Source organism: Chamaea fasciata, unplaced genomic scaffold (genome assembly GCF_029207755.1).
Source record: "Chamaea fasciata isolate MVZ Bird 193981 ecotype frontalis unplaced genomic scaffold, bChaFas1.0.hap1 SCAF_14, whole genome shotgun sequence".
Lineage (NCBI taxonomy): Eukaryota > Metazoa > Chordata > Aves > Passeriformes > Sylviidae > Chamaea > Chamaea fasciata.
Genome location: NW_027094099.1, coordinates 10061122 through 10076047, shown reverse-complemented (window position 1 = coordinate 10076047; position 14926 = coordinate 10061122). Strand labels below are relative to the sequence as shown.

The window sequence follows — 14926 nt, the reverse complement described above, 5'->3', positions numbered from 1 at the left end:
CTGCTGACACGGAGCCAGCAGGACTGGATCCTGCACAGATCCCATCTGACACCAGCACAGGATGCATTAGGAGCTGGCAAGAAGTGGCCAGAGCACGTTTTATACTTCTGAGGACTCACATGCCTAGATTGTTCTAATTTATACCCAGACTAGCCCTGCCTTATACAAGGCAGTTCTGCAAGGCTAAGCATAAATCCAGTGCAACAGAGACTCTGGATTTAGCTACATATAACAAGTTTCTAATGCTAAAGCATAAATGAGCCAAAAACACTGAATGAGTTTCTACCGTCCTGTAAGGTTTGGGGAAACTTAAAGCCTGGACAAAAGCAATCAGTCTTCAGAGGAGTCACCCTCTCTCCTAACCATGACAACCAGGTGCCTTGGTCTATGCAAGCATACAAGATCTTGGATATGCTCTTAACTGCTCCTATGGTGGCTATTGAGAAGTCTCATCTGTATGTTAATTGCTCATTTTTCATCACAAGTGCAAAATATCTGGCTGCACACAGCAGGGTTTCCTGACAAAAATGTGCAATTGTGTCTCTTGTGTTTGTCCAACTGTATTTCAGACACAAGCTTGACTTTCAGCACATTTTTCAACTAGCAAGAAGGGGATTGAACAGGACACATGAGGAGAAGAAGAGACATTCAGTGGAGTCTCTGTCTTCCTTCTGTTCTTCCATCATTTTCTATGAAAATGACAGAAGGAGTTTTGGTCTGGCATAATGCCGGCTGGTACTCCCAAGTCAGGTGTAAATTCAGCTCAAGATGCACACTATATCATTTATTCTCTGAAGAACACTGTGCAGAATTGGAATAATGAAAACCTGGCTTCTGGTTTTCCAGATACAGATTTTTGCTACCTAGTAAAATTTAGGCTTTCTGACCTCTGTCAGTTTTATGATTGCACAGATACCCAATTTCTGAACATGTGCACTCCAGTGATTTTGATCAGTTGTTCCCAAGCTTCGCTCTTGAGGTGACCACCATCAGAGACTGTGCTGGCCTGTGGTAGGACCATCTGTGAAAAACCAGGAGCTTCTTTTCAGGCCAGGTACACATTCTGTCACCTCCAACCCTTCAATTGCAGTCTCATTCATCCAAGAAGGATCCTCAATTCCATGTTTTTATCTACCACTGCTCTACATGTCTCACCTCCCAAAGTAGAGCCTCTCTTACGGTGTCCAGTCCCTTACTGACGTTTGATCACACACCAACACAAGTCAGGGTGACAGCAACTGTGGCAATATCCTCCTACATAAAAAGTTTCCCTGCCACACCAACCCTGCCCCTTTCTGCCTGAGCCCTGCCTTACACTCCTGAAGCCAGCCCTGGGAGCCGGGCAATGTGAGATCGTGCATTCACTGCTGAGAGCATTCCTGCAACTGCAGCCTCAGAGAGAAGTAAATCTCAACAGACCAGCAAAAACCTTCTGTGTGGATCTGTTCACCTCATGGCGCAGAGCAGTGCTTGTTAAAAGCAGAGTTAACAGCTGCCATCATCATGTGCCACTTTCAGTTGGCTTTGTACCACAATTTGGGAATGTCTGTCTAAGACAATAGGCACAAATACGTGTAACAGTCACATTTAAATCTGCTCTTCTCCCTTCCTGACAATGTTCTAATTTAAGATCCTAGTTTCACTTAACCAGACATTTTTAATGGAGAGAACTTCATTCCCATATGGCACCTTCAAGGACTATGACTCCTCCAGAAATCTGTATTACACAAGCCAAACAGTGCTAACAATTGTACTGCTAACAGGTCACATACTTGGGGTTTGTTTTTAGACTAATGTTTGTTTAAAAGTGAGGAATACATTTTGGATTGTAAATATGTTCATTCCAAAAAAACTGTGAAGAGAATAAGGAGAGTCAGATGGAAGAATTTTACCTCTACTTTGTGCTGATTACATAATTTATCAAGAAATTGTTCCACAGGCCTCCAACAGATGCTCTGCTGTTAAAGCCATGAAAAGTCATTCAGGGAGAGAGTAAAGGCCTCGGGGGTGTGGACCACATGCTTCAGCACATATATCCTCAGCCCTGGCCTGCAGATAGCACATCTGGTCCAGGCATGGACCTGATGGTTGGCCAAAATACAGGCTTACAATAAATGCTCCTTTTTTCAGCTTTAATGTAAGCCTGCTTTCTTGCCAAATTCAAGTCCAGCCAAAATTTGGCCAAAGATGTTTGCTCAATTGTGCAATATCTTAAGTTTATATCCAACAACTCTTTGCAAAAACAATTGTATCGTGTTTTTAATGTTTACAGGCGTTAACAATATTTAATTTTAAGTAGAATTTTACTGCTGACACTCTCGTGTTTTACAGTAAATTACCTTAGAGAGGGTTTTTCCATTAGCTCTGAGTGTCACGAGTCCTGCACAGCACACCAAAGCACTGGAGCTAGAGAGACCAGAACTTGGAGGGATGGTTCCATCTAGCAGACAATTCATTCCAGTTGGGTTATTAAGACCAAAATGTTCCTAACAATGAAAAAATAAACAATCTCAGTTTCAAGTACAGACAGGCTCAGGCTTGCAATTATCTGATACTTAGAAAGAGAATCCTTCTGCTGAGTTGCTGGAAGCAAGGACCTGCTTCTGGTATCTCCAAAATAATGCAAAAGCAAAATTTTCATTCTGTTCCTTAAGAACAAAGCCAATGGTGGGGCGTCAGCCAAAGGTATGTCTGCAATTGCTGCACACAAACATATAACCACCCCAAGCAGAACTCAGGATGGGCTGCACGCCCAAGAATTTACCAAGCTTCGTGGGTGGGTTTTGCAGCAACTGGCTCTGCTTTGAGCTGCTGTGGTGACAGTGTGAAGTCACCAATCCTTTTATACCCTACTTTTGTCCTTTTCTCGACAGCTCTTCATTTTAGGCACCACAAAGAGCTCAAGGTCCACTTTATGCTTCACTTCCAATGTTGGCAATGTGGTATTAGGGAGCCACATGATGCTGAGGGGGAACCAGTAGCCATGCAGCTGTTTCCAGAGCCACATACTCGTGTCCTGAAGCACCCACAGAACTGACACTGGGAAAACCACAATGGTACTTAAGGAACTCTCTGCTTTGGGGTCACAAAGACACAGCTACCAGCAGGGATGGCCTCTGGCATGCTATTTTTTGAACGAAGTTTAAAATATTCTAACATACATGACAGATATCACAGATAATACCTTTAATCCAGAAGTCAAAAATCCTCCTGTACATAGTCTTTTAATTATTCTTTAGTTGCTTTTTCTTTTTATTTATAATCACTTCTATATAAATTTCTCTCTGCTATTAGTTTGAAACAAACATGTAGCACTTACTAAAAAATCATTGACTGTATATGAGGGGTATATGAATAGCTAATTTCTGATGCAATTTATACATCAATAAACTACATTACAGTGTCAATAATCAGAAAAAATAACAGTATTTTCATAAAGAAATGTCCACCTTCAAAAGATTTCTACTACTTCTCCTGAAGCAACATCAACAATAATATCAATGGTAGAGATCAGCAAATACAAAGAGCCTCCTTTAGATTCTTCTACCATCACTTCAAATTGTATTTTGAATTTCCTGTTTTACAAATAAAGGAAATTCATATCTAGAATACTATGGCTGCCCATACCCCTTCATGAAGAACACTAGACAGGCTTGTTCATAAACAGAAAATGCTTGAGTAACCAGAAACTGATCCAGAGTTTCTGGATTGTCTTGAATGTGAATCAGGCTTGCAGACTTATCACGCGATGTTTAAATAGAAAACGTACTTCAGTTTCAAAAATGAAAATGGACGTTGCCAAGTTCTGCAACAGTTCTGTCCCAAAAGGATAGCATGTTCAACTTAATATAAACAGATTATCCCACTGGACCCTCTGAGTACTTGTATTTCAGAGTTTCTTAAGTCTGTAACATTTATGCTTATTTTCTGCCAGTACCAGAGTCTCCAAACCTGCTTTGCAAATTAACCTTCAAGTATGAAAGCTTGTCCTTAGGAAACAAATCTCAGTAGCAGACTGCAAAATAAATAAAGCCAATTGGTCATGCAAGCCTTAATATAAGAAAGGATATATTGTAAAGAAACCTAATCTATATCTCTACAGTCAGTGCAATTTAAATGCCTGTGTTACTGAGCAATATACAATTGAAAATACTCATGTTACTGCACACATAAGTAACTTATTTGGGTCTATGCATAGGAGCAGGGGGCTGTTTAGGACCTGGGAATTGTAATAAGGTGATTTGTGGCACTGATAGTTCTGAATATTGTATTTTGAAAACTCCAGTGGCAGATCTAAGGTAGACGTTTCAGCAGTCTGCAATCCTTATCTATTGGATCATCCTGTGGGGTGACCTAGATGGCCTATTCTGAGGCAAACTTCATCTGCTTTAAAAAGCACGTTTACCCATAAATTGGGCTGGCTGTGGCGACCTGTTCCTGACCTGCCATCGCTGTTTATCCCATCTGCACTTCCAGAAATATCATTAGATTGACATCGAGCAGAGAAGTCAGGTTTTTTGGGGGTTTTTTTCCCTCAAAGGGCCATGAATTCTGTGGATTCTGAGCCTCATCTGCAAACAGCAGGTGAGATTTCCAGGAGCCTCGATGGTGAGTTAAGGCTGCCTCCCAGCAGCACTGATGAGCAGCACTTGGGTTGTCAGGTCAGTCTGGAGAGGTCCCCAGGGAGATAAACCTCGACTGGGCAGACAGGAAAACATCCGTGTGTTTGTGCTCCTACCTTTACTGTAAGTGTGCCCCTTCCTGCATAGCTGCACTTTTAACTCAGGATATTCCGAAAATCCCATTCAAATTCCAAACCCTGAAAACCCGGATGAGTAATGGTTCTTCATGGATTATTTCTTCTGTATGCTGTTTACTTGGCTTTTGCATTTTCTTTTGCCTACTGCATGAGTCAGCTTCACTCAGCTGTTGCACACAAATTATAGGTTTTCAGCTTTAATGGAAGTCCATGTTTTTTAAATGCTTCCAGAGAAAGAAAAGGGCTAAGATATGATCTTCACGTCCTGAAAGACAAGCCTCCATACCTTTTTCAAAGCAGATTTTAATTAAATAATTCCATTGGAAAGCATTCCTTTTGACTTCAAAATACAGAAATGTCATCCTGATAATGTTTGATCACTTATTTCCTGAGCAATTATTTGCTATTGTAATTTGTTTTATAGAGATAAAAATAGTGCTCTGCAAATATTTGAAAGCTAGCCCCCTCATATCTTCTCTTCAAGTTTTAACATAAAAATATAACTCTATGTTTAAAAAAGCTATAGAATGCAGGGAAACATTTTGAGGGTAAACAGGTATTCTTGTTGTATTTTACCTCTATATTAATTTCATAAGTTAAAAGGCTTACCTGAATACCCTTCAGTCCACACAGGAAGTAGTTATGCCATTGAGGTTTGGTTTTGTTAATCTGAATGTTATTAACACTAGTACTGAAATCCCTGCAAAAACAGAAAAATCTTGAGGCTTTAATTTGTATGAAATTTAGTTTGAAAAAACATGGCTTGTTACTGCCACCTGCTGATGGACGAAACTGGTTTGATGGTTTTCAGTGCAATGTTTTCTTGTTTGATCCTTTTACATATCTTTTTTATTAATCATTTCTATATGGTTATTTTAGATGAAAGCATAAGAATTCTTGATTAAGTATAAAGAATATATTAAATAAATCCAGAAATTAAGCTGCCTTTGACATCCTTAATTAAGGCAGGTCACCTTCCACCATGTATCTATCTGTATGCTATCATGACTTCTTAGAACTGAAAATTTAAATAATCATATCTATCAAAGCTAGATCTAGATCAAATCTAGAACCAGATAAACTTCAGGCTCTCTGGTAATTCCTGCTCAGGATTTCATCTTCATTACCTTTGCTCTGAATGGCACTTCACTAAAACAGGCCTAATGCTGCAGAATTACATTACGTATGTTACAAGACAAAAAATATTTAGTTCAAATATTATCTGTTTCCTCCAGGATAATTCCTACTCCACCTTTCTTTCAAAATAATAAAACCTGTGAGCTTGAATGTCCCTAAAGAACAGCTAGGTGCTATCAAAATGGGCAGGAGTGACACGCAGAGGCCTCAGAGAGGTGTGCAAGCTGTTTGGCAGTCTGTACCCTTGAACACCCAGGAACTTTACTTGCTTGGTGTCATGACAGCAGGTGCCCAACACAGAAACAGCAAAGGCACTGAGAACATCAAGAAATCAAATTTAAAATGGTAAAGTTCCAGACTAAGATGTGCTCTACAGGGCAAGGTCTGCTAAAGAATATGAACAGAGGCAGCTGAATTCCTGGAAATATTTAACAGGAATAAAACCAGTTTCAAGAGGTAATACTTCAGGCGACAGTCTGCAGCTCCTAGGAGGATGGAATTTTTCCTTCTTACACTGGTCCCAGTAGACTACATAGATTATTGATTTCCCGGGTTTATTTTTTTGTCCAAAAGGACATCACTAATTAATAATTGTAATGGATACCAGTGAAAAGATGTTTTTATCAATTAATTATGCTGTTACCTATGGAGAAAAAGTTCTACAAATATAAAGCATCTTTACTATGATAGAATTGTCTTCAAGCAATGTCTGAAAAGCTCACTTTATTCTGGTGCACTTAAAGGCTGCAGTTTTTGTGTCATGCAAGCCCCAAGGCAGCAAGCAATGTTGCAGTGGCCCCACAATTCACCTGGTCTATTGCTTACCCCACTGCAGTGAGGAACTCCACTTGTACTCCCAGCCTACAACCTATTATGGCACAGGACAGATCTTGCACTTTGAGCATCAACTTAGAATTCCCACTTTGCCAGCTGTACATTCAAGTTCAGCCTTAATTACAGTGCAAACCCATCAGATTGGTGTACACTCTAACGTGTAAGCTGCTATCTCAGTGCCACAAACAGGATTTTATCAACAGTGCAGCAGCAAAGAACTGCAGAAAGCTAGTGTCAGAAATTAGTGGGTTTTGTAGAGGAACACAAAAGATATGAAAGGGAGTATTGAGATTAGAGTACTAGAAAAGTTTGAGAATGGCTGTAAATTCTTCCAATTCGAGATTCATGTGTACTCAGAATGATCTTCATCAAAACATTGGCTTGCTTATGGCTTTTGAATAAAATAAACCCCCCATAAGGTACTTTTAAAATAGAAAATACTTGTCATAAGTAATAAAGATTTCAAAATTACATGTTTAGGCTTGCCTCCTACAATAATCCTAAATTATTGTTTACAAAACAAGGTTGGTGGAAGGCAATGTGTAAAAGTGATTATGAGAAAAGGCATTTTAAGTCCTCTTTACCTCAAATAAGAGTTCTAGAATATTTTCACTTCATAATTCTTTTTACCCTCTCAGAGTAAAATTTCAATGAACAAGAAGACACATATTATGACTATATGTGCTGCTTCTCAAGATAAAATAGTGACTCCTTAAAATGCATTTTGCTCTTTTTTGCAATCTTTTCACATGGAAAATGAAAGAAAAAAAAAGGCTTTTGATTTTGGCAGGTTTTATATGGACATAATTCACACAAACACAGAATACGGGACTGTCAAAATCCCCAGAATCTTTAAGTCTATTTTTTGTTATCACATTCAGCTTTTTATAAAAAACAGTTCCTAAATATCCAAACTTTATCTTAAATCAGTAAATCTTCAGGCTTGCCTTTAAACCTCCTACTGAAAATTAGGCAGTTTAATATAAGAACTTTATAACAAAATAAAATATTGGGAAAAAACATACCCATTAAATAAAAATACTGTGATATAGTCTGTTCCAGCCTTTCTGTTTTAAAGAATGCTTGGGAAACAATGCCACTTCTCCATAACCAGACATAAAAACTTCAATTTTTCTGTATAATTAGAAGAGATGGGACTTTTATTGTAGTCTGACTGAGATGGTTTTACTGCTTGAATAGTAAATAATCCTTATTTTTGGGAGATCAATTTGGCTTTTTCTCACAGAACCTTATTGTCTTGTCAATCTGTTAGTTTATCTGTTAGAGTCTTCTGTACAAATACCCTATTATAACAAACAAACAAGTAAACAAACTTTCAGGTTTTGTTGTGAGATGGAAACTGATTGGTAATTACCATCCTCTGGTACTTCTGAAGACATTTTGAGAATTATAATGTCAGATGTTCTCTCTACACATACTCCTCAATTACAAAGATGTTTTGTGAAGCAGAGGTATCAGGAACTTCAAAAGAATGTAACTTTTGAATACCTTTTTAGTCCAAATAACATAAAAGGCATCAGATCATTTGAGATTATGATAAAAAACAAGTAAGTGGTTTTTCTAGCAACCTGTTCTCTGTCCTATTTCTACTAAAAGTTAACATGAACTGTCAGTGTGGAAGAGTACTATAGAACTGTTCCACAGTTTACCAGTTTACAAAATAAGAAAGAAATAGGAAATAGTGATTCTACAGAGGATTCTGGTTAGTCCTTGTTCACCAAAGGCCTATAGATATGCATTCACCACAGGCATAAATCCACCAGTGTAACAGGCTGGGACAAAAAGACATACTGTCATCAGTTTTGTTATGTGGTGTAACATTCAAAGTGTTGAAAAATATTTCTTTGTTATGAAATTATGGGCATGTTTTAGCTTTGTTTTTAAGCAACAGTGTCTCAACAAAACCAAGATGCTTAATGCTGTGTTCTGAGACTTTTTCTTGGTTTATGGCTTAAAGCATATGATTTCAAACTGAAACCAGGGCAGATGTAAAAATATAGTGACAGTGTGCGCAATTTAAATTCAAAGGCTACACATATCAAATTCTACATTTGGTGGAACTGTCCTGAGAAGGCCATTTCAATTGCAATATAATGCAGCAAAGCTTGAAGACCAAGTGAAAATGTTTACCTTTTTATTGCTGCTTTATTTAGTGTTCACTGTAACAACTTTTCCTAATCAAAACTATTGTAATTCTGAAGCTATTGTCTCTTGCAGAATGGTTTTGTAACACAGCTTAAGCCCTGGTGGGAGGTTGCTGTTGAAGAAAGGGAAGGGTCCCATGCACACCTTCCACTGCCCTTGCCTGTTCACCACTGCTTGCTCCCACTGTTTACCCCAAGTCAGCCTTAGTGCTGAGTGCATGGCAAGTCACTAAAATGACAGAAAATTAGCCAAGCAAAAAATGGGGGAATAATGCATTTTACCTTAAGATGAAACAAGTACTCTACACTTGCTAAAAGGCAGAGTCTGAGTTGATCTCAGAAGCAGGTACAGGGAGACTAGGAGTAAAAGTTGTCAAGCTATTGCCTTTTGGCAGTGGCAAACTCTTAATTCAGCCCAGCTATAATGTGAGTACATACTCCACAAAGTGAAAAATCCCTGAGGATTTATACTTAGCATGGAAGTACAAATTCCTTTCAACTCTCTTAGCCACAGGCAGCAGTTCAGAACATGTGTGTAACAAACTGAGCTTTAAGCAGGAGTAAGTGCTCAAGTATTTCCCACTTTTGACAGTATGTTCCTGTCCCTGTGCTGCCACACACTGTGCTTTCAGGAACTAATTTACCAATTAAACCAATGGCTCAATAAAAATGGCTTAAACTAAGCTTTTGCTGAATCTGATTTTTGCGAACTGTCCACAAAAGCTCATGTGGATGAGTGACCTGATCTGAACTGCCAAGCAGCTACACAAGTATCAGTCTGGTACAAAGAGGCAGAAAAACATGCCTGAAGTTGAAAAGAGTGGCAGGATTCTTTCCCTCTGTTCAGCATTTGTGAGACCGTAGCTGGAATATTGCATCCCGTTTTGGGGTTTCCCAATACATGAAAGGCATTGGCAGGGAGTTCAGCAGAAGGCCAAAAAGATTATTTACAAGGGATCTTCAAAGGTCCCTTCCAACCTAGATTGGCCTATAATTCTGTGAACAACGGCTGTGGAGGAAGTGGAAGTGAGGGAATACAGATTTTTTGAGAAAGGATTGTTGCTAAAGCTGCTGTGTTGTGAAAACACAGCCCCAGGTTCTCCAGAGCAGGGGAGTGTTACCTTACTTCTGCAGTAATTGATTACAAAACATTTCACTCCCTTCTCCAGGAGAAATTGAGCTGCTGCCAATTATGGGGATTATGTGGAGAAAGATGAGATAAAAGAAGGGAAGGCAGAATTGTACTTTTAAAAGGACTGAAAAATCAGAGGCCTTACAGAGTAACATGAACAAACAGGTGGGAGACAGCAGCTGCAAAGCTATTGCTCTGAACTAATACACACAGCATGGAGACAGTCTGTGGGATTCCATCTGCTGATATAAATTGTTTTACACAATCAGATTCTGTGTTGCAATGGAAGTCTGTCCTATCTCTGAAAAGGTAAAGTGTATTGCAATGCATGAAGAGGTTCATAAAAATTAATGAATAAACAAAGCAATTACGTACAAGTACGAAGAATTGATATTTGCCAGTTGCACAACTTGAGTTTGTACGGGTTCTACTGCAATCAGCATATCTTGTTCTATAGCCATTGGGAGCACAGCATAACCACAGTAGTCTATGTGTTCTCCTAGCAAAGAAACAAAGAAAACACTTTGCAATAATTCTTTCTAGAACAGCAGTAACAGGGCTTCTACAGGGCTTCAGTGTTGTTTACTGGACAAGACAATTTTTATGATGTTTTTATCTATTGCACCTGTTTATAAATGTTCATATTTTAACACTGGCTTACAAAACTTTTAAAAAAAACCTCCACCATGTAGATTATTGTCCAAGAATGAGAACTGTCATGTACATAGAATTTCTGGACCTTTTTCCAAGAAGATAACTACTACATTTAAATAATCATTAATACAGTTGCATACAACACATAAAGTAACAATCAAATAATAAATGTATGTAGGGGAATAATTCCCAGTTACCATATGCTGTCTATTTAGTCTGTATAAGATGTTCACACAACACTGAGATAAAAATTAACATTAACTGCTCAATAAACTAGTTGACTTTTACAGTTCTGTTTTTCAGGATCCTTTTACTACACCTTCAAATGCATAGGACTATTTTATGAATATATGCAAGATATGACAATCCTAACATGGACAGAGAAATCTCAAAAATAAGACTGCTACAGAAATAAAAGTAAGTCCTAAACACAAAATAATTGTGACTCTCCAGTCTGCCAGTGAATCACACCCACTGTTTTAAGTTCTGTGGACACATCACTATGAAACAGTAAAGAAGAGATGATGGTAGTATCATTTCATACTTTATCATATGCATTGCTGTGGGGCTGGTTATATTTGGTAACTTTAATTAATTTTAAAAAGACCCATAAGCTGGCAAGTTACTCCAATTTTCAAAACCATCACTACTGTCTATAAATGGTTTTCTCCAAAACTTATATCCATGTAGAGTTGTTTTCAAAAAGATAGAGTAAAATCTACTAAATTATATATGATTTTCCATTTATCACAAGAAACTTCTCTGAAAAAAACCTCCTAAGACCAAAATTTTTATTCTATTTTAAACTACTAGACTTCCATGATGATGGATGAAGTAAAAGAACACAAGATTAATTTTTCTCATTTACCTATTAAATTGACTCGTCCTGGTGCACGAGCATAAAATTTGGGAGCTGATCCAAACTTTGATATAAACATCTCCTTCAGTTTCTGCAATCTGAAAGGCAGGTTAGAAACATTTAGAAGGACTGTATTTCCATAAAAGACAGAAAGTTTCAATGCTTCTTGAAGCAAATTCAGTTTAGCTTCCTGAAGTACGTAGTTTTCTCTGCTATGTCAGGAGTGACATCAAGCTGCTTATTTCTGCTCTTCACGTAACATTGAAGACTCTACTTAGATCTTGATTTTTATCAATTTTCCTATTTGACACTACCCCATCTTCATGTAAACACACACACAGAGAACTAAAATTCCAAACCTTAAATTATCCCCATGACTTATGACAGTATTTACTCCACAGGATTTCAGCAAAAGTACTTCAGGTTTTCCATTTAGAGGTGCCTGATGTGCTACTGAAAGTTTGTCTTTGTCACACTGCTTTATTTCCTGCAGCAGTAAAGGTACCGACCTTCTGCCTGATGTTTGCAAAGTTGGAATACTTTAGTGTGTCATGCAGAACAGTAGGAAAACAAGTACTGAGAAGAGATGAAGCCATTATCTTAGTGAAGCATGGGAAACTCAATAATAATTCATTTTGAAACTACCTTAAAGCAAAATGTTATTCTACTGACAAATATCCAGTAACAGGAACCCTGATAAGGTTTCTACATTTAATCTAAATCTAGAACTGGAAGCCTAGTTAATGCAAAGTGGAAGAAAGAAGACTGCAATGAGAAACAGATGTTAGAAAATTCCACAATTATTTAGTTGGTACATCTTTGTAAAGGCTGTGTTACTGTTCAGCTACATATATTCAAATGTTAAGATTTTTATAAATGGAAAGCTACCAAAATATGATTTATTGCGATATTTTTAAACAGGTTTTTCAGTCCCTTTCTATCTTTGTGCCCAGTTACAAAACTGTCCTAGGTCTATGATTTTCCCTTCTTATAATCTCCCCTAGTATTGACTGGTACATCACTCTTCCAATTAACAAAAGCAACTCCTGCCATTTCATTGTTCCATCCTTTCTCTAGATCACATTAATAATATAATAGTCCACAGGGGAATCTGTTGGCAGAATTCTAGGTGTTAACTTTATTCCTTTTTGTGTCAGTATTTAGAATGCTGCTTTGTTTCACAGATATTTTTATAGTAGTGTTGGTACCAAGAGACAACAAACAAAACAGTCATGAGGGCATGTTTATCTAAGTGCTGATAGATCTCTTTTTTTTTTTAATGTGGGTTTTTCAAGCAGGCCTAATGAAAGACTATTTACAGGCTTTGGCCTTGATGTTACAACACGCACATTGCATCTCAAGCACCTACATCAAGAAGGAAATTGTCAGAAGCCTTAAAGCAAAGGCACCCCTCATAACTTCACACTTCCTGTCGTTTACATGGGATTTACGCTGCAATCGTATGCAAGTAACCGGCGTTTTAAGAGTCCCTTGTGCGGTGCTAACGCAAGCAAAAAGGTTCGTTTGCGTGCGTTGAAATTCCACACATAGAGCGCAACTTCACGGGCAAGGAGCAGGCACTGCCACACGCCGCAACCATTCCAAGGACAGGCCAGGCCAGCGCTGCTCTAGGGCCTTTTACAGCAAAAAAGGACGAGAAAATAATCAGTATTCCCCAAAAACCCTGGGGGGAAAATGATGTAGGCGAAATGATGAATGAATAAACGAATGAATGAATGAACGATTCTTCCTGCTGCCCCAGCGCCACCCTGCGAGGGGCGTCAGGGCGGGCCGGGCTGCCGTGGGTGGGAGCAGAGGCCGGAGCCCGGCGCGCCCCGGCCAGCGGGGGCTTCCCGAGAAGTCTGTGGTCGTATCCGGGACGCTCCGAGTCCTCACCTCCTCGCACCTCAGCCCGGGGCATGAGGACGGGCTTACCCACCCGTCTTCCCACCTCCCCCGGCCGCCCGCAGCCCGCCCACCCGCCCCGGGAACGGCGGCGGGGCCGGGGAGCGACCCACCCACCTGGGCTGCTCCACCAGCTGCACCGGCAGGGCGCTGGGGCTGTCCGCGGCCATGGCGGTTCCACCGCGGGCCCGGCTGCGGCGGCTCCGGCGGGACCGCAGTCACGGGGCAGGCGAACGCCGCGTCCTTCCGGGCGGTAGCGCCGGCGGCCCGGCCCCGTCCCGTCCCGCCCCGCCGGCGGTGCTGGGCCCTGGGCACCCCGCGGCCCGGCCCCGTCCCGTCCCGTCCCGCCCCGCCGGCGGTGCTGGGCCCTGGGCACCCCGCGGCCCGGCCCCGTCCCGTCCCGCCCCGCCGGCGGTGCTGGGCCCTGGGCACCCCGCGGCCCGGCCCCGTCCCGTCCCGTCCCGTCCCGCCCCGCCGGCGGTGCTGGGCCCTGGGCACCCCGCGGCCCGGCCCCGTCCCGTCCCGCCCCGCCGGCGGTGCTGGGCCCTGGGCACCCCGCGGCCCGGCCCCGTCCCGCCCCGCCGGCGGTGCTGGGCCCTGGGCACCCCGCGGCCCGCTCGGCCCTGGCCCGCCGCAGCCCAGGTGGGACAGGGAAGCTGCTGCGACGTGCGGAAGCAATGTTTGGGGTTTTCCGGTATTTCTGCCGATGCTCCTGCAAAATGCTTTTGCAATGAAAATAATAAATGCACAGTCGCGTCCCGCATGGCGTGGAGGGAGGGGTATCTCTGTCCCCGTGTTTTTTCTGGTGTGTGGTTCCTCCAGCTCCCCTCTCAAGAGGCAGCCTCGTGGCTTCTGTTACCTTCCGATTAAGGGCTGCAGATACTTGCAAGGAACTGAGCATTTCAAAAGTTTTCGCAGGCTCACTGACTCAGTGTTTTGGTGTATATCTTTGTCCATTTTGGTATCTATCTTATTGTCTCTCATCCCATTCAGGGAGCTTTAAGTGCTCAGACTGAAGGAAGCACAATAACAAATTTCATTGTGGGTTTTCTGAGGTCAAACATTCATTTCCCCATTAGTATAGTTACAGAATACAAACACAGCTTTTAAAAGACTTGGCAGTAGCTGTAGGTAAAAAAAAAAAAAAAAAAAAGAAAGAAAGAAACAAAAGACCCACTGTCAGAAACCATAACAATATAAAATTACCAACAACAGGAAAACCTGGAGACCCAGTAAATATTGCAGATGCATCTGGGTGTCTACGAGAAGCCCAGACCTTGTGGAGATGGGGTGGCAGAGCTGGTCTGTTGGGGGAAGTATCTCAACTCAGTTGAAGATAGTAGCAGAAATTAGCTTGTAAAAATTTTTATAAAGCCATTGCTTTGCAAGGTCTGTGGATTTAAAGAGTTCAGGCCTTTAAAACTTCTGCTCTGGTATTATTTGCTTATGGTGAATGCAGCCCAGGTAAACTGCTCGGCAGC

At 40.9% G+C, this 14926-nt stretch overlaps 1 protein-coding gene across 1 annotated transcript in view; it reads right to left on the bottom strand.

The window, feature by feature from the left end:
- Nucleotides 1-13831, bottom strand: part of GALK2 (galactokinase 2) — a 46132-nt gene extending 32301 nt beyond the window's left edge. Inside the window, exons 1-5 of the mRNA XM_066196423.1 lie at nucleotides 13563-13831; nucleotides 11550-11638; nucleotides 10403-10526; nucleotides 5369-5459; nucleotides 2340-2486 (exon numbers count right to left, since the gene is read on the bottom strand). Of these exons, the coding sequence (XP_066052520.1) occupies nucleotides 2340-2486; nucleotides 5369-5459; nucleotides 10403-10526; nucleotides 11550-11638; nucleotides 13563-13615 (504 nt within the window). The 5' untranslated portion in view covers nucleotides 13616-13831. The remainder of the gene's footprint in view (nucleotides 1-2339; nucleotides 2487-5368; nucleotides 5460-10402; nucleotides 10527-11549; nucleotides 11639-13562) is intronic.
- Nucleotides 13832-14926: the final 1095 nt, after the last annotated feature.